The sequence below is a fragment of the Phodopus roborovskii genome, unplaced genomic scaffold (genome assembly GCF_943737965.1).
Source record: "Phodopus roborovskii unplaced genomic scaffold, PHOROB, whole genome shotgun sequence".
Classification (NCBI taxonomy): Eukaryota; Metazoa; Chordata; class Mammalia; order Rodentia; family Cricetidae; genus Phodopus; species Phodopus roborovskii.
In genome coordinates, this window is record NW_026126407.1 from 28,074,866 (window position 1) to 28,094,745 (window position 19,880).

Genomic DNA, 19,880 nt, shown 5'->3' on the forward strand with positions numbered 1-19,880 from the left:
TGCTCTATAGACCAGGCTGGCCTCGAACTCACAGAGAACTGCCTGCCTCTGCCTCCCAAGTGCTGGGATCAAAGGCATGTGCCATCATGGCCCAGCTAATAAGTTTTTACCATACAAAATGTTCATTTTTACTTCTAGATACATTTATATGGCAAGAAGCTAGAACTGATACTGAGCTTAGATGCACTTGTGATGCAGTTCCTCAGTAATGGCTGGCAAAAAGCAGCCCACTAGTACTGTTCCTTGCATTTAAATTTCTTTATTTGGTTGTTTTGGTGTTTGTTTTTTGTTTTTCAAGACAGAGTTTCTCTGTAGCTTTGGAGCCTGTTCTGGAACTGGCTCTGTAGACTAGGCTGACTTACAACTCACAGAGATTCACCTGCCTCTGCCTCCCAAGTGTCTGTCACTACTGCCCAGCTAACTTCAAGTTTCATTATAAGTCAAGGAACTAAGTACACAGAGATGAGGTGTCTCACTTGGAGTCAACCAGCTGGAAATGATCTGCCTTTGGAGGTGTGACCCTGGAACCATTAAGGAATATTCAGGGGAATTTCACTTTTGGAGAAATACTGACAAAGAATTACAGAGACTGTCCAGTCGGAAGGTTTTCCACCTTCACACACATACCCCATGTCAAGAAGTATGGATATAGAAACTTCTCTGGTCTGTATATAAAGGATCAATTTCTCAATAAACTTGTTTGCCCTCTCCTAGGAAATATCCTTGAATCTGGACCTCCTCAAGCCTAGCCCCCTTCACAACAATATGGTTCCATTAATGTAATTAATTTTCCGAGGTTGACTCATCTCTGTGAGCAAGTGAAGGTACCTGACGCCAAGCCAGAGTCAGATCTCAGGCATCCCATGGAAGTAGAGAACTGACTTCCACAAGTGGTCCTCTGACCTCTAACCACAGCTTGGCCCATGTTCTCATACACAAACACAACAATGTAATTTAAGGTCTGAGGCCTGATCTAAAACTAATAGGTGGGAAGTAACAAAAGCTGAGAGTGGAGCTGATTATGAGTGGTCTGCTTTGTATTATTTTTTGATGGAACTGAGAATTGAACCAAGGACTTTGTGAGTACCAGGCAAGCACTATACCAAAGAGCTCTACACCTAGTTCCTATTGACTAGTCATAGGAGTACACTGGAGGCTGGAGAGGTGGTACAGTGCTGAGATCACACACTGCTCTTGGAAAGGACTTGAGTTCCGTTCCCAGCACCCTCATCGAGTAGCTCACCTATAACTCCAGGGGACCTGCAGCTTTCTGACCCAAGGGCACCAGCACTCATGGACACAGCTAATGCAAAGATTTTAAAAGAACATGGGTGTAATACATGTGGTATAGTTCATGTCTGTAGCTCAGTATTTGGGAGGTCAAGGCAGGAACTACACATAGACCCTGCCTCTAGAAAGAAACATTTGAACTCAAAATTTGAGGTATTTGGAGTCAAAATGGCATCATGCATGCTAGTTGAGTTTTCTGTCATCGAGCAGTGTTACCTAACCCTGGGACACTGCATTGATGTTTTAGTTTTCCTAATTTTGGGAATAGACAGTGTGGATCACAGTTATTTCTGTTGTGTCCAGCCATGGGATGTGTCATGGGATAAATGTGTAAATGTGCCAGGGTTATGCTTAGTTCCCATCTAGTTAGGGAGGAAATAAGCTGCTATCCAGTAAGAGATTATTTTCTGTCACAGTATGACAAAGCAAAGATGCCAGAAGTCATGTGATTGAAAGGATTGCCTTCTCTGTCCTTTGAGGAAAGATCATTGAATATATGTGCCATTTTTAGTGAGCTCTTCACATCACTACTATAGCTTTGAAGAAAAAAATCTTAGTAATATTTTAATGTTTCTTCTGCTTATAGGATGGCTAGGGAATTAATTGATTTTAGTTGGGTCAAAAAGATAAATGGCCTGTATCCTTTACAAATGGGTGTGTCTGCAATCCACACAGCTTAAAACTAGCTCCAGGCATCCAGGCATCCTCTTAGGTACATAGAGGTTCAGGCCTGGATGAGGAACGTGCCCGGGAAGGACTTAACTGCCATTTATTATGTAACTAACGATCTGGCCACATGGCACTTATCTGACAGTGACTTGCTGAGAGCAGTTAACCAAGCTTACTAGAAAAAGAATTTACAGAGTGATGGTTACAAAACACCGCCTCTGGGCTGGGTGTGTGGTTCAGTGGTAGAGTACCTGCTCTAGCAAGTATAGGGATCTGGGTTTGATATCCAGTAACCCACACACTATGCTCAAATGCAAATGAGTCCCTAAAAAGTGGTTGGGCTGGGAACTTAAAGAGGATGGGAGTCTGTCTGTGAACGAGTTAGTGACCATCCTCAGAATCTGAGCACTTCACTGCTGCTTGAGCTGCTGGAGTGATAACATTGCTTTTTCGGTAGGACTGTTAGGAGCAAAGGCAGGCTTTCCTACAGCTGCTGCCCTTCTGAAGCCCAGAGGGGAAAGATGCCCCTTCACAAACAAGATCTTTTGCCAAGAATACCATTGCCCACCAGCTGCATTGGCACAGCGGCCCTCCTAAAGAGGGTCAAGTAAAGAGGTTTGACACTCTGGCTGATCACATAAAGCCTTTTTTTTTTTTTTTTTTTTTTTTTTTTTTAGAAAACAGAATTGGCAATTGGTTCAGAGAAAATAAACAGAAAACCCCTCACCTACCACCTCATTCCAACCAGAAAGATACTCTCACCTTCTATAGGAAAAGATGTGTTTGATAGACCTGATAACTTACACACTGGCACACTATCGAAGGCTCTGGAGATGCTAGTCAGTCACCAGCTTCAGCTATGTACTTAAGTCAAGAAAAGCTTTCATTTGGGAGGCAGGGGCAGGCAGATCTCTGTGACTTTGAGGCAGTCCGGTCTGCAGAGCAAGTTCCAGGGCAGTTGAAGCTACACAAAGAAACTTAAAAGGCTTTTAAAAAGAAATGCTGTCATCCTGCTGTGCTGTGATGGGCCTTGGTCTTGGAAATGTCCTTATGTGTGCACACAAAGTTATGTCATCGGGCAGAATGGGAACTGCAAGACTTCCTTTAGAGTGAGGACTCTTCAGTGGGGTCCTCTGCACTCGAGCAGCACAAGCAAAGTCAAAACTGATGCTCACTCCTGGCTTTGTTGTCACACACTTATTTGGTTGTATGTGCTAGAAATAGTCTTCTACAGCCCAGGCAAACCTAGACCTCCATGTGGTCCAGGATAGCCTTAGGCTTAGAATTCTGCCTCAAACTTCCAAGTGTCAGTAATAGCCAGTGCCATCATGATGAGCTACATTGTTGTGTTTACATGTTTGGCTGTTTTGCCTACATAGATGTCTTTGTGACACTTGTGTGCCTGATGCCTGTAGAAGTCAAAAGAGGGCATCATCAAATTATTCCCTTAAACTGGAGTTACATACAGTTGTGAGCCGCCATGTTAGTGCTTGGAATTGAGCCAGGCCCTCTGAAAGAGCAGCCAGTGCTCTTAACCACTGAGCCATCTCTCTGAACCCATTTTGTTTGTTTGTTTTTGTTTTTTGAAACAGACTTAGATAGCCCAGACTGGCCTGAACTTGGTGTACAGTCAAGGATGACCACGAATGTCTGGTCCTCTTGCCTCCCTCTCCTAAGTGCACCACCTCACCTGGCTTACACATTGCTGGGATGAACTGAGGGCTTCATGCATTTTAGGCAGGCACTCACCCCCCAACCCCATATAGTTTCTTTGACAAACTGGATCGTCAGCATGGAGCAGTTTGAGAAGTAGCCACAATCAGCATCAAGGATCTGATAAGAGCAGCAACACACAATACCAAAGGAAAATGAGGCTTGCTTGCTTTGCAGCTAACCTCTGCAGGCACAGGCCTGGACAGGAAACCTAGAAGACAGCACAGGACTTTTGGGGTCCAAGGTGCACACCTTTAATTCCAGCACATAGGAGGCAGAGGCAAGCAGATCTCTGTGAGGCCTGCCTGGTTTATATAGCAAGTTCCAGGCCTGTTGGGCTCTTGGTGACTGACCTGGTTTCATAGTGAGACCCTGTCTCCAATCAAGGTACATGTAGAAGGGTGGAAATGATAGCCCCCTGGCATGGCTTGGATAGCATTCGTCTCACAACCAAGAAGAACTGGGTTGTACTATCTCAATACAACAACAAAATTTAACAAGTTACAAAGATAGATAAATACAAAAACAAGGAAACAGAAATCACTGACTTAGCACCTGAGATGCTGAAAATGAATGGTTTAAGCTGAAGTAGGCTAAGGCTTAAAAAAAAAAAAAAATCTTTCACTGTGGCCTTCCAACCTCATTTGTCTGGGGGATGTCACCATCAGCGGTTTAGGACCCACCTCAGTCCTCTGCTTTAAAATTATTATTATTATTTTTTTTTTTTTTTTTTTTTTTTTGAGACAGGGTTTCTCTGTGTAGCCCTTGTCCTAGAGCTCTAGCCAGAGTGAAGGGGCGTCTGATGTTTAGCAAGACTGTGGGATAGGCTTCCTGTCATAGGCTGTACACATAGGGCAGGGCAGGAGCATGCTGACACTCCATAGGAGCTCTAGATCCCAGACCCAGAGCTGTGAGGTCCCAAGATACCCTGTGCTTGGAGCTAGAGGCTGCAAGTGGCATCAGAGCTTCAGCCAAGATCTGCCACTTTCAAGGGTTTGTATTAGTTTGTTGGTCTATTGCTCAGTACCTTCCATCATTTCTCAATCTCAGCTCTCAAGTATCTGAGGGCCACATGCATGCTACTCCTTCATAGAAAAGTCCTTCCTCTTGTAGCACTGGGGTGGTGGTGGGAGAGCATGGCACTTGTGGAAGCTGGCTTCTCTTTTGTGTGCGGCCAAGTCTGTCAAAAGTTTTGGTTCCAACGCGTTCCAGCTTGGCTTCAATGGAAACCTGGATCAGGACAGAAGCAGTGACACACTCATGCCAGGCATGTGCAGACACTGTTTCCCACAGAATCTTCCAATAAAGGGAGTCCTTTGTGGCAAATGTCTCTACCAAGAGCACTGGCAATGGGAAGTGTCTACGGTTACACTAACTGGACAACTGAATGAACCTGTTATGAATCCCATGTGTCACCCTAACCACTTGGGAGGCTGAGGCAGGTAGAGTACCAGGCCAGCCAGGATAGCTATATAGCAAGACTCAAACAAAAATGGTCAAAGTGAAAAGAGAACACAACCCAAGAGAAATAAATCTTGATGCCAATTTTAACAGCAAAGCTGTTAGTCACCATCCCCACATAGCTCAATGACCTCTAATTGTTCCGTTATTAAACCAAGGGAAGTAGGGCTGGCTCAGTGGTTAAGAGAACTGACTGCTCTTCTGGAGGACCTAGGTTCAATTCCCAGCACCCATATGGTGGCTCACATTCCAGTTCCAGGAGATTGGATCCAACACCCTCTTTTGACTTCCAAGAGCACCAGGCATACAAGTGGTACACAGACATACATGCAGAGAAAATGCACATACACATAAAATGAACTTTAAGCAAGGCAGTGGTGACACAAACCTTTACTCCCAGCAGTCAGGAGGCTGAGGCAAACAGTTCTCTGAGTTCAAGACCAGCCTGGACTATGAGTTCTAGGACAAGGGCTACACAGAGAAACCCTGTCTCAAAAAAACTAAATAATTTTAAAGCAGAGGACTGAGATGGGTCCTAAACTGCTGATGGTGACATCCCCCAGGCAAATGAGGTTGGAAGGCCACAGTGAAAGATTTTTTTTAAGCCTTAGCCTGCGAAGACTGGGAAAGTGTAAGAGCTGCTGGGTTGTACTCTAGAGGCATCCCTGTCTGACAGAGCTCTCAGGAGCTCTGGCTCACATGCTCACTTCTAGGACAAAGAAGCACAAATCTACAGGGAGCAACAGACTCATTAGATTCTAGTCTTTGATTGTGTGGGACTCTGAATCTGTTCAGGTGATGCAGTGGGTGATTTTACTCTCCAGTTGGCTCTCAGGGTGGGTATCCAGGTCCCCCTCCATCACTGACAAGCACACACCAGGCTGCCCAGCTGCTGGTGGCCACTCTTCCTCCACCTGGTGCGTGATTTTTCAGAAAGGAAGAATGAACTTGGAAGTTCATTTCACACGTGTGCACACACATATCACCCAAGGAAGAAATGTCTCATCGTGTACTCAGTATTTGTTGAAGGAAGCAATTTTTCTGTGGCTAAAGTGGTTTCTAAGTTCTGAAATTATTGCTTCTGAAGATCTGTGTGTGATCTCCTAAACGAACTGGCATCGCTAAGCACGTCAACAACAAGGGCCATGATTGGGTATCGTGAAGCACACAGATTGCAGGCTGCAGGCTGACCTCCTTGCCAGTAGTCCCTATCGATCCTAGAAAAGCTCAGAGGGAATCCTTACCTTTAACGACATCATCAGGTGGACCGCTTTTTTTAACGGCAAGGTCACATGTAGCCTAGGCTAGACTTGAACTCAGTATCAGTTGCGAATGGCCCTGAACTTGACCCTTCAGTTTCCACCTCACCAGTGCTGAGATTCTGGCACTGCACAACCATATCCAGTTTATGTGGTGTTAGGGATCAAACCCAGGACGTCTATTGTGCCACCGGCTTCTCAGGAATACTGGAGGGCAACTTTCTGGCTATAGCATGAACGACCTGAGTACCTCCTGTCTGAAGCTTTGGTGTTCACTTCCTGTGGCCTGATTACACTTTTGCATGGGAAGTCCTCTCCAGGGCATGCTCTGTACATCCTCAAGCTTGGAAAGAAAAAATAGAATAAAATATTGACTAATTTTATAGGTGAGTCAGCCAACTGGTGGTAAAAATAAGAAAGGCAGGCAGCTTAGGTGAGGAAGGGGAGAAAACTCACATAGTATAATCAGAGAACTTAATATGGGGGCCTAGAGATTTAGTTCAATGATGCAGCCCTTGCCTAGCATGTGTGACACTCCAGGCTTGATCATCGCCATCAAAAACAAAAGCAAAAAAAGAGAAGGCTGGAGGGAGCAACAGAGAACTGAAGGTGATAGAACTGTGCTATGCTGGCCCCAAAACTTCATGCCTGCAAGCCAGCTCTGCTCCCCAATTCTGGTTGCTCAACTACCTACACGTAAGTAAACTGAGGAAGAAATCACACAACTCAGACTCCATTCAATAGAAAAGCTGTTTTATTGGGGGTTTGTATACAGAAAGAACATTATAACGTGAATCATCACAATTTTTCATTTTGTTTCTAAGCCTCACAAATTTGACAAATGATTAGAATGGAGGAGGGCGAGACTGCATTTGGGAGACAAAACTAAGTCTCAGTGATTTCAGCGCTGAGCTCAGTCACTATGTTGCCGAGGCCTCTGTAATTAGCATCTTGACCTCCATTGCCTGGGGAGTTTGTCTTGACTGACTCCTGCTCTACCCTGGTCAATGGGGACTGCAGCTAGGAAAAACAAAGATGTTGCCTTCATCTCAGGCCACCAAGAATGTCGTCCCACTGCTCTGACCCCAGACACCACCGGCCCCAGCTTCTGGGTATCTGATTTCCTGTACTCAGTATACAAAGTCAAGGCAGACCCCACTGACTTACTGACCATAAAAGGCCTGCCATTGATGAGTTCTGCTGTGGTACACTGTCCCACTGCTACCCACAGTTCAGGCATTTACCTAATGGTGAGACTAAACAGAAGGAACTGAAGGGGGTTCAGAACAGACATATCAGCTGTCAGATGGAATATCAATACCACCACCTCAGACAGAGCAAAGCACAATTGTACTACAATCTAGAGATGTACAAGACGGTTCTCCAAGTCTGAAAACCTTCTAGAAACAAAGTGATGTAGGCATATGAGCAGCCTGAGAGACCTAGAGAGTCTAGAAATCAGCCAGCTAGCTGGCTGGACAAAGCTGTATATTCTTCTAAGAATTTTTAATCTGACTAGCTGTTTTTTTCTCTCTCTGCAATACTGGGGACTAAGTCCAGACCCTCAAGCATGCTATGCAAGCACTCGCGCACTGAGCCACACCTCTGGCCCTCAGCGCATTTTAAAATGAGGCCAGATGCTTTTGTGTAATCACCCTCCTTCCTATGAGCTAGCTGGGCTACTACTTCAGGCCTGCAACATGATTCCCATTTCCCACACAAAGATCTGAGAGTCCAGCAGTGGGTGCACTCCAATGAGGCAGGCAGTGAATGTTCAGTCCTTCAGTGGCCATAGGCAGTGAGCTTCAAGTACAGAGCGGGTTCAGATAGAAATAAGGAGAATCTGGCTTGCCTTGGAAGGACAAAAATGAATGGGGGTGAGGCAAAAACCAGAACTGCATTGAAAGGTACTGTGCTAAAAAATATCAAATTATAAAATCCATTACTGTCATTATTATAACAACATAAAAGGCATTTCAAACAAAGTTTGGCTTGGACGATGCTGATGAAATTTCAGTTTGTTGTTTATAAATATATAAGTATATGTACTTTACAGCAACAGCTTCTGGAAGAACCAAGACTTCTTTGAAGTCCTTGTAGACACATCCCTTTCCATTCCAGCTGCTTCTATGCTGCAAACACCAAGAATTTCAAGAGCTGCCTTGGTTCAGTCACCTCCACCCTGGCCTCCTTAAGCCTGTCCCCAGGGGTGGAAATGTGGTAGATCTGTCTTAGCTTTGATGCTACAGAAAAAAAGAGAAGAAAAAGTTACACAGCCATTGAGTCCCATGATTCAAGTTTATTTTCACACATTCAAATAAAGCAGTAATGGAATATTTATGTTCGACCCAGATGGCAAGGCTACTCAGAAATTATTAATATTTTACTACATAAGAAAATGCAGCTAAACGCTGAGTGCATGATCCATTTGGAAAGCAGACGCTTACTTCCCTGACTTGTGGCTTGCTACCTATAAGTGTTCATAATTTAAGTGATAACGGAAATACTTAAAATGTTACTCCTGCCACCGGCCCCTGCTCACAAACACTCACTGTTCTAAATTCAACACGGCCAGATTCAGGTGGTAATTTGCAGCACTCCACACCGAGTCAGGGCACTTAGGAGATGTGAAGGTCACATATTTCTAGAGTTCACACAATTAGAAACTATAAAAGTGAGTCTGCAGACAGCAGTGACCTGGAGTCCACAGATTCCTTCCGGGTGCCCGCTAGCACTTGTGGTAAATTTAAAGTTAGCTTTAGAAAACTTTTAAGGAGGGTGTGAAGAAATCACTGACTGTCACCTTGTGTTTGAATGGGTTCCCTTAACACTGAGCAGTGTGAGTGAATCAACAAAGTCTTTTTAGTAATCAGAGACTTCAAGGTATGACCTATTTTCTAGCGTAGCCAAAAATGCTCAGCAACGATAAAAGATCAGTCTTTCTTCTCTTGGGAGAATGCAGTATAACCAAAGAAACAACCTGCAGTCCAGGGGAAGACATCCTAAGCAATTTCACTCAGAGTTTCTTTTTCTTTTTAAAAATTATTTAATGTATATAAGTGTTGCATGTCTGTGCACTAAGTGTAGGCCTGGTGCCAGAGGAGGTGCCAGGAAAGGGAGTCAAGCCCCCCAGGATTAGGGTTACAGAAGATTGTGAATCACCATGTGGGTGCTGGGAATTCAACCAGGATCCTCTGGAAGAGCAACCAGTGCTCCTAACCACTGAGCCATCTCTCCAGCTCCTTGCTCAGATTTTCAACTAGGCAGACCCAGTCTACTGTCTTTCCCATGTGGTGGTGTCAGGCGATTCACCCACCCTGGAGTTTGAACTACAACAGGGTCAGATCTAGTTTTTCCTCCTTTTCCTTAGACAGAATCTGTATAGCCCAGGTTTGTCTCCAACTGGCTTTGCAGCTGCTGACCTCCAGAGTACTGAGACTGAAGGTGTGGACCCCCATGTCTGATTATGGCTTTCATGAAAACATGGTATCAGAGCTGGCCGAGACTGCTCAAAGCAGAGAAGAACCTTGTGACACATAGGCACAGCTGCTTTTCTGATTTTTCCAATGGTTATTGTGGTCACTTCCACACTGCTTGCTGTCTTTCCTCATAGGATACAGATGTTCTCAGGAGAATCAAATTATGACATTAACAATGTCTGTGAACCAACAATGACAGCTTCTTTGTCACTCACTCATTCTTGGTTTTGATTTGCTTTTTTTGAGACAGGGTCTCTCTACATAGCCCTAGCTGACTTGGAACTAGTTATGTAGACCAACCTCACTTTAAACTCACAGAAATCCATCTGCCTCTGCCTCCAGAGTGCTGGGATTAAAAGAATGCCCCCTCCCTTACAGCTCAGTAACAGGGGCTGCAGGTGAGTTTCAGGGTGGTATTTAGACAGCCAAGGCATTTGCTCAACATACTTGTGCCGAATGCCCCTCTTTCAGAAAAGAGCACACAATCCAACTGTTGGGCAAATCCCATCTGTCACACTCATTCCTCAGACTAAAAAGAAAGAGGGTCGGACAGACAGACATACACCTGCCCAAAAGCTCCAGGAGGGCAAAATGTATTTTTAAAACTTTAGAGAGCTTATGTCTAAGTCATCGTCATTGTCTGGCCTCGGGGTGCCAACAATGCTGAGTGATTCATTTCCACATGCCAACTAACTCTAAAACCCAACTAAAGTCTAATTTTAGAGCTGAGGATCAATTCTGGTTGGCACAGTGATGAGGCTTTTAGATTTCTGGCCTACTACTCCAGCTTCACCTGACATGAAAGGAAGGACAAATGACTTGGAAGACCCTAGGGCTCTCTGCAGAGGACTCTCAAGAGATGGCTTTCAATGGCACAGAAGCCAGTCACAGTTCGTAGATGGCTTTTCTCAGCAGGGGCTTATCTACAGAAGTTTTGATTTGTTGGGGTTACCCAGGCAAGCACTCTACCACTGAGCCACACCCCAGCCTCCTAGAAGAATCTTGTTTAGTTCACACACGTGTGTGCTCATGTATGTGTGCAGGCCACAGCACATGAGTGGAGGTCAACAGACAACTCTCAGGAGTCAGTTCTCTCCTTCCACTATGTGAGTCAGGTCATCAGGCTTGGCAGCAAACACCTCTATCTGCTAAGTCATCTCCTGGGCCCAAGACTGACACCTGTGACTAAGGGTAGAAGACAAATGTGAGAAATGAGAAATATTCTCACTTTGTCTCCACACACGGTCTCTTTCAAAGTCCTGGAGTACAGTGCAAATACGGCTTTCCCATGTGAGAATCAGCCCACCCCTTCCACATTATCAGTATCAACTTGTTGCTCTGGGTTGGGGCTCACAGGCTCCAGTTAGTTACTCAAGATGCCTCTGGGAAGCCCCAGGACACAGTGGCCTGGGTTCACACTGGTTAGGTCTTTGTGTCCCTCTGTGCTAAGCTAAGAATCAGGAGCATGTGATGGAAGCCCTGCATAAGGTCAAGTTCAAGTTTGCTAGCTGTCAGAAATCCATACCCCACAGAAACAGGGCTCTCCCAAGCCTTGGTGGCTGAAAAGTAGGTCATTACCCATGCAGGCCCTGCACTCTTGGATCCTACATGGTTACACTATCTCCCAAATCAGTCTCAGCAGTAAGAGACTAGGGCAGATGTGAGAAAAAAACGAATGCTCTGGGGTGCTTAGCTGGAACAGACAGCCCCATTCTCCAAAGTTCTTTCCGCCTCTCCCTGGCCCCAGGGATCCAGGATCCAGACTTAAGACTCTAGGGCAAAGCTCACTGTGTACAAGGCCACAGCCATAAGACTAACTAAGCCCGGGGACCAGAACACAGCTGTGGTGTCTGGACACTACCCCATCACATTCCTTATCAGCAAGTCAGAGAGTCCACACAAGTCTGTTCCAGCCCTGGCCTGCTGAAGCAGAGATACTCGGTACAAATTAATCTAAAATGAAGTACTTCTAACTTTAGCACTCTAAGCAAGACTTTTTTTAAAAATAAATAAATAAATAAATAAATAAAATAAGCCAAATCTAGGGGCTTATTCCTATAACCCCAGAAATAGGGAGACAGAGGTAGGAAGATCATACCAAGTTTGAGAACATTCTGGTACACACATTGAGTTCCAGGCCAGCCAAGGCTGTAGAGTGAGATCCTGTCTCAAAAAATAAAACCAAAGCTGAACAAACAAACAACCCCCCCAAATATTAAAATAAATAAAATAGCTGTTCATCGGGGCAGAGACCTGTCATCTAGGCCACCAGGGAGGCAGAGGCAGGAGGACTGAAAGCTTGTGGCTGCCTGGGCAAGACCCTGTGTGGAAGGAAGAAACTGAAAAAGAAAAGCACACTACAGCTTGGGGGTAGAGCACTTGCCCAGCACACACAAAGCTCTAGGCTCAATTCTCATTAACACACACATAATACATGCACTTAAGCCTACATTTTACCTATGAGAGAATACCTGTACTTGTTTTTCTGAATTCTAGCTTATTTTGCACAACATAATGATCTCCATTTCTATCCATGAACATCAACTTCATTTTTCTTCACAGCTGAACAGAATTTCACTCTGTACATGTACGGACTGCATTTCTATATCCATTTGTCTAGTGATGGCCACCATACAGTGATGAATACAGATGTGTAAAACCTCTGTGCTATGCTCACTGGGAGTCCTTCAGGAGCAGTATAGCCAGGAAATGTTGGTAGCTTTTTGAGGGCCCTCCTTACTGATCCCCAGTTTATCTGTCGTAAAGGACCTGGCATCAAGAGAAGTGTCCTAGACAAACCAAGGAGATTGAGCCTGTGTGTTCCTCCACCGGCAACACATAATTTATCATGCAGACTTGTGATCTAGTTATGAGAAGGTTTACACAAACTCCGAGGAAATCACGAAAGGGCTTAAGGCTGTGGAGCAGGAGACAAAAAGGCTCAAAACCAACAGGGCACAGTGTCAAAGCTGGAACTGTCATGTCTACTCATTACCTTTTTCATTAATTCACTTCTGGTTGTAAACTGTGGCAGGTCTTCCACTTCAATCCCGTCAGCCATCTCCATCACCTTGTCCAGAAGGTCTTTATTGTAACTGCACAACAAAAAGCAGCAAGGTAAAAACCTGGGAAGACTCACCGTCACTATGGGCTAACAAGAAGTGAAGGTTCTCAGACTGTAAACGCAACTCCTACACTACAGAACCATTTGTTCAATGGTAAGGTCATACGATGCCATCTGGGGTTTAAGCAATGCTCCTTTCAGCCCTCTCGGTAGCTGGGGCTACAGATACTTAATACTGCAGGGAAAACTATAGTGTTCAGCACATGGTTAACAAGAGGCTCTCTCCACCTGTGCATACAGATCTAGGCTTGAAGAATGCTAACATGGCAGATGTTTGAAGAATTAAAAAAACAAAACTAGAGTTGGCTCAGAAGCTAGGAGCACTTGAGGCTCTTTGCAGAGGACCTGGGTTCAGTTCCCACATAATTTCAGTTCTCAGAGATCTGATGCCCTCTTCTGGTATCTGAGGATACTGGGTACCTATCCATACACAAAAATAAAAATAAATAAAAATCTTTTTTTTTTTTTAATTACAAAAACAGGAGCAGTTAAGACCACTGGCTGTTCTTCCAGAAGATCCAGATTCAATTCCCAGCATCCACATGGCAACTCACAACCATCTGCAAATCCAGTTCCAGAGAATCCAATGCCCTCTTCTGGCCTCCAGCAATCATCAGGCACTCACAGTACAGACAGACATGTAGACAAAACACCCATACATATAAAAATCTAAAATAGCTGTAAATAAATAAATAAAATTACAAAAACAGGTACACCATACGTCAGGTAGTACATATTCATGGATGAGATTTGAGGGCCAAAAATTTGATTACTTTTAAAACATACAGAATGTTGGTCTAATGTTGGTTCTCAGTTATTTGTATGACCTTGGCTCCTGTAAAGTAGGATTTTAGAGGGTGCCTAGAAGGCGGAAGGGAGGGTGAGCATATGTGTGTGATGGGTGTGTCTGGCACAACTTCCCCAGATCTTGTTCTAACAAATATGCCAAGATCTGAAACCAAGTACCTTCAGTGCTGGAGGTGTATGTAGCTCAGTGGTAGAGTACTTATTTGATATATGTAAGACTGCAGTTTCATCCCTAGCACAAAGCCCAAAAAGCAAACCAAGGGGTTTGTTTGTCCTGGAGGGGCCATGTGACCGGCTAGATCTGAGTCAGGTAATCCTATTTTAATACAATTTCAAGAAACTCTAGAAGCCTATAAAAGCTTGGAGATGCACGCTCAGTATATGGAATTCCAGAACTACCTGGCTACATAATAAACTAGAGGCCAGACTCAGCTATAAAGGTCGATTGCCTTAAAAATTAAAAATAAATGAAATGGAAAAAAAAAAAAAAAAAAAAAAAAAAAGGAGTGTAAAAACCTGGTAGGTTTTTTTTCCTGGCGGAGTAAAAGGCATATCTCAAGGCCAAGCTCTTGTCTTCCTGGTGTGATCGTAAAGGTTCAGGGGAGGTTTGGGACAGCAAGAAAAACGCATGTTACTTTCTTTAGAAAGAAGCAAAGAAGAAATTGAAGAGGAAAAGATTACATCCTGCCCTAGCGGTGAAATCTACCAACCAACGGTGCAAAACATCACGTCCTCTTGCTAAGTATCTTCAACGGGGGGGGGGGGCGGGGGGGGGAATTAGTTTCAGTTTCTGTCTGCACTTTTGCCATGTGAGTGACAGGACTTCAAACACTCTGCAAAAGCAATCTTCTGGGCTAATAAACAGTAATAAAATTAACATAACAATACAGCCGCCTCCGAGCCCACCTGCATTGCACTCTACACCATTTAACTGCTGTAGCCATCACAACCGTCCATTTACCGGAGGAAAGCGAGGCTCAGAGAAGAGATACATCTTCCCCGAGGGAACCGTAAGAGGGGGATCAGCCAAGGCAGTAGGAGGCTGGGCCGGGTTCAGCGTGGGGCAAGGTAGGGCCAGCCTGAAGGTGGGCAGATGGGGTCAGCCGGCCAGCGGGGGTCCGCACCTGCAACCCAGGAAGAGGTGGTTGGCCCAGACCATGGATAGGGACAGCAGCTGGTCCAGGCGGCCGCCGCCGTCGGGTGGGTCTCGGTAGTCGGGCAAGTGGCGCAGGATGAACTCCATGCGCGCTTTCCATTGCTTCTCGCTCTCCGAGTAGGAGCGGAACTGCTCGGCGAAGTCGGCCGCCTGCCGCACCCCGGAAACCAGCTCCTCTATTGAGACGGTGGCCTCACCACCCACCATGACTCCCGCTGCTGCCGTCACCGAGGGTCGCACTAGCCCGCCGCCTTCCCGACACGCCCCGCGCCGCCGACACGCCGCTAGAGCGGCCACCGCCGAGCGCAACTGCTCTGGAGGACTGACTTGGAGCGCCCTCGAGGGGCACGGAGGCCTAGTGTACCCAGGGCTGCAAGGGCTGGTTCAGGGTCCACTGTGTCGATGCTAGGGAAACTGAGGCCCACAAGCACGAAGTCGGCAGCTGGGTGCCCTCTGGGGCTCTGCGATACCCCTTTTGCCCTGGAGTGTTCCCAAGGCACCGCTCTATTCTCAGCCACAGCTGAGGCTTGCCCTAAATTCTGTGGATCTCCCTGGGGTGTGGGAGTGATGTCCGCTCTTTTATGGATCCCATGTAGTCTCAGGTTGTGCCCAGCCTTCCTTCAGAGTCGTCCATCGATTGAGTACCCTCCAAGCACTTTGGTGTCCAGGATGCCCCCGCTCTAAAGAACTTTGTGAGAGAAGTAGATGTTGGTGAAAGAATTGCCCAAGTAAATGGGACGTTGAAAAATCATAAAAGAAGTCAGATTGCCACAAACCTGAAGAAGCAAGGTACTGGTGGTGGAGAAAAGCACCCGAGTTCAATCTTGGGAGCCCACATGGTGGAAGGAGAAAACCAACCCTGAAAATCGTCCTTTCACCTCCATATGCTAGCTGTGTGGTATGTGGGTGTACACACACACACACACACACACACACACACACACACACAGAGACAGAGAGAGAGAGAGAGAGAGAGAGAGAGAGAGCAAATAAATAAATAAATAAATGTGAAAATATGGTTGGGCACAGAGGAAAGCATAGAACACGGGATCTTGAGCTCCAGTGAAGTCTTAAGTAGTGAATGAGCCCTTTATTATATGTTTGCTATTGCAGATGCTCCCCCTACACCAGGGTCTTATACCGAATAACACAGGCTGGCTTACAGCTGCTTTCCTCCCTTCGGCAGCTTCTGCTGCCGTGTTCAGACTCCAGCAGGTAGAAATGCCATCCAGTACACAAATGGCAGAGTCCTGTAAGGACAAACACCGTGCTGTGTGACATCCCACCATCTCAGGAAGGTATGGTAGTCACACTCTGGCAGGGAGCATCTGAACTAAACATGAGAACTCAAAAACCGAAGCAACTTCTCCCCAGGCAGGGTTCAGGGATCCAATGATAACAGCAACCAGAGCTGAGTTTCCAAAGGGCAGGTGGCATGCCATGACAAGCTTATCACAGTGGCAGATTCCCAGGTAAACCCCTGCATACGCAGAGTCAAGGTTCTAGGTAATTCTGATTTTAATTTCAGCCGACCAGACTTTGAAAATGGCAGACAACTTTTGTCCCAGCTACCCCATACACTGGGGCAGGAGAATTACTTGAGCAGTTGTCTGTATCATAGAGAGAGACCCTTATCTCTTGAAAACGTTGTTTAGGGTTTAGGGTTCACCGAGCTACATTCTTGTAATACTGCAATGGTTGGTCCAGAAATTAGGAGAGGGCTGGAGAGATGGTTCAGCAGTTAAGAGCACTGGCTGCTCTTCTAGAGGGCCTGGGTTTGGTTCCCAACAACTTACAACCATCCATAACAACAGCCTCTCTGTTGTTTTTTTTTTTTAATAACACTAGCCACATGCTTAAGATCCTTTTGCCTCAGTCTCCCTGATAATGATACTTTAAGTGTGCTATTGATTTTTGATGTAAATTTTAGCATCTTTTTGTTGACATCTAGAAAAACAGACTGTTGGTATTTCATGTGGGATTGTATTAAATATACAGATCAATTTGAGGAGAATTAACACCTTATCAATATTAAATCTTCTAGCTTACAAACACGGTAATGATATATGTCTTCATTTATTTAGGCTCTGTGATGTGTGTGGTTTTGTTTTGCTGTTTTTTTATTTATTTAGTTTTTGAAATGGGGGTCTTTTTCTGTAACCCAGAGTGTCCTTGAAATCTCAACCTTCCTGCTTTAGCTTCCTAAATTCTGTGTGACTATTGTGGTGCATGTGTGTAAGCACTTTTTAAAGGCAGGGTCTTATGTACTCCAGGATAGCCTCAAACTTCCTTTATGACTGAGGTTAGCTTTGAAGTATTGATCCACCCACCTCCACTTATCAAATGCTAGGACTGCAGGCATGAGCAACTACATTTGGTTTTATAGTTGGTCTGTGAGAGTCATTAGCAAACATGATTGGCAGAATGTGGAACTCAGCCCAGAGGAAACCTTGCAGAGTGCAGGTACACCAATGCTCCAGGGGACCATGAATGGGGATGCATTTGACCCCACAGACATCAGGGATGAGCTGCTTCTCAGAGGCCATGCCTTCAAATTCTTATGAATTAAACTGGATGAGGCCCAACTTCTTTGAGATGTGTATCTCCTGGTTGCCAGGGGCTTAAACCTGGCCTTTCCTAGAGCCTCAAACACATGTTCCTTATTCTGCAACTTGAAGCAGATGGACATGATGATCTGACTTGTGTGAAACTGGCCACTGTGCTGGGTCTGGAGTGTAGAGTAGGGGCAGCATGAGCTCAGAGACATGCATATCCACCAGAAAACTCTGTTTCAAAGACCCCTCAGGGCAACACAAACAAGGTACAGGCTGCATGCTCCCAAGGAGGCTGTTGCTTGGAACCGGTATACACAGGGCCCCATGAGGAGAACCTGGTCAGTTCAGTTGACTGTAGAGGTTGTGTATTTTTAAGTCCCATGAGTGGTTAAACTTACACACTCATTCCCACTTTGTATATCTTTTACACCATCTGGTTCATTGTTTTGTTTTGTTTTTATTCAACATATCTATTTACTCACTGGAAATGATCAAAGTAGGGCAAGCAGTAATACATCTTTTTCTTACATGGTCTTCCATTACATTAACCAACAAAGTAGGCTTAACATGTCACTTAAGATAGTTCAGTATTATCAGTTTTGAAAGAAGTATCCTTAATAACAAATCAAAAATATGGGTCACTTCACAAATTTGCATGTCACCCTTGTATAAGGGCCATGCTAATCATCTTTGTATCATTCCAATTTTAGCAAGTATGCTGCCCAAGCAAACACACGGTTTCATCTTCTTTTTTTTTTTTTAAATTTTATCTTTAGTATTTCTTTGTGTAGCCTTGACTGTCCTAGAACTAGCTCTGTAGACCAGGCTAGCCTCAAGCTCACAGAGATCCACCTGCCTCTCTAGTCCTAGGATTGAAAGCATGCATCACCCCCACCCTCACTGATTTTATTTCATTTGTACTTGAAATTTTAACATTCAAACATCCTTTTAATCACAACACTTTGGATCTCTGTGAGTTCAAGGCTAGCCTGATCTACAGCTGGAGTTCCAGGCAAGAAAGGGATTTTTAGTGAAATCCTGTCTCAAAAACAAAATAAAATAGTGTCTACTTCCTTCACTTATTTAAATTTTGATTTTAAGACAGGGCCTTATGTAGCCCCAGCTCCTCACTCATTGTATAGCCAAAAATGACATTTAACTTTTAACCCTGCTGCCCCTGACTCCCAAGAACTGGGGATTCAGATATGTACCACCACATCTGGTTATGTAGTGTTCACTCAACTTTAGGCTTCACCAGCCTTGATTTGTTGTTTGTTTCTTTTTTCCTTTTCCTACTCCTCCTCTTTTTTGTCTCTCTTTTTCTCCCAAGATTGTCTTCTCAATTATTCTCACCACTTCTTTGGATTGCAAACCTGAAAACCTGGACCTAATTCCAGGAAACATATTAGGAGCTAATCTTGCTCTCTCAGTTAAACTGTTGTCATCTCTGCTATTTGGTGGAATTTTGTGTGCAGGCTTCTTCGGAATATAACGTTTTAGACTTCAATTTTTTTTAAAAACAATTGTTGTGTATGGGTGTTTGCCTGTAGGCATGTCTATGTATCAGGTGCATGCCTAAGGCAGAAGAGGATGTCAAATTCCTTCACACTGGAGTTAGAGGCAGTTTGAGCTGTTATGTGGGTGCTGGGAATTGAAGTTAGGGTCTCTGTAAGAACAAGTGCTCCTAACTGCTGAGCCATCTTTTCAGACCGTACTTCTCTTTCTTTCTTTCTTTCTTTTTTTTTTTCTTTTCTTCCTTCTTTTAGATTCACTGCTGAATGTGGTAGGTGTTACACACCTTTAATCCCAGCACTCAGGAGTTAGAGGCAGACAGGACGATTTTTTTCTAGTTCTACCCATTTGCCTGCAAATTTCACAATGTCATTGTTTTTAACCTCTGAGTAATACTCCATTGTGTAAATGTACCACATTTTCTTTATCCATTCTTCGGTTGAGGGACATCTAAGTTGTTTCCAGGTTCTGGCTGTTATGAATAAAGTTATTATGAATATAGTTGAGCAAGTGTCCTTGTTGTATGATTGAACATCCTTTGAGTGTATGCCCAAGAGTGATATAGCTGGGTCTTGAGGTAGATTGATTCCCAGTTTTCTGAGAAACCACTATATAGATTTCCAAAGTGGCTGTACAAGTTTGCACTCCCACCAGCAGTAAAGGAGTGTTCCCCTTGCTCCACATCCTCTCCAGCATGAGCTGTCACTTGTGTTTCGAACTAAACACAATTGGAGAAAAAAAAAGTCAATTTAAGATGCCTAATGAGCTGGGCAGTGGTGGCACACACCTTTCATCCCAGCACTCGGGAGGCAGAGGCAGGTGGATGTCTGTGAGTTCAAGGCTAACCTGGTCTAC

The 19,880-nt window shown here is 44.7% G+C and overlaps 1 protein-coding gene and 2 non-coding genes across 3 annotated transcripts; all 3 read right to left on the reverse strand.

Annotated features, from left to right (window-relative positions):
• Positions 1-7,128: 7,128 nt before the first annotated feature.
• Positions 7,129-15,236, reverse strand: Cdkn2aipnl (CDKN2A interacting protein N-terminal like). The gene is made up of 3 exons (XM_051180753.1): positions 14,927-15,236; positions 12,867-12,966; positions 7,129-8,635 (listed from the first exon to the last, which is right to left on the reverse strand). Exons 1-3 carry the CDS (start codon positions 15,163-15,165, stop codon positions 8,624-8,626), a joined length of 351 nt encoding a protein of 116 aa, XP_051036710.1. The 5' UTR covers positions 15,166-15,236; the 3' UTR covers positions 7,129-8,623.
• Positions 15,237-17,742: 2,506 nt separating this feature from the next.
• Positions 17,743-17,871, reverse strand: LOC127219862 (small nucleolar RNA SNORA70). The gene has a single exon (XR_007834295.1). It is a non-coding gene; the product is annotated as a small nucleolar RNA SNORA70 (small nucleolar RNA).
• A 269-nt stretch (positions 17,872-18,140) lies between these two features.
• Positions 18,141-18,243, reverse strand: LOC127219902 (U6 spliceosomal RNA). The gene has a single exon (XR_007834329.1). It is a non-coding gene; the product is annotated as a U6 spliceosomal RNA (small nuclear RNA).
• Between the last annotated feature and the right edge of the window lie 1,637 nt (positions 18,244-19,880).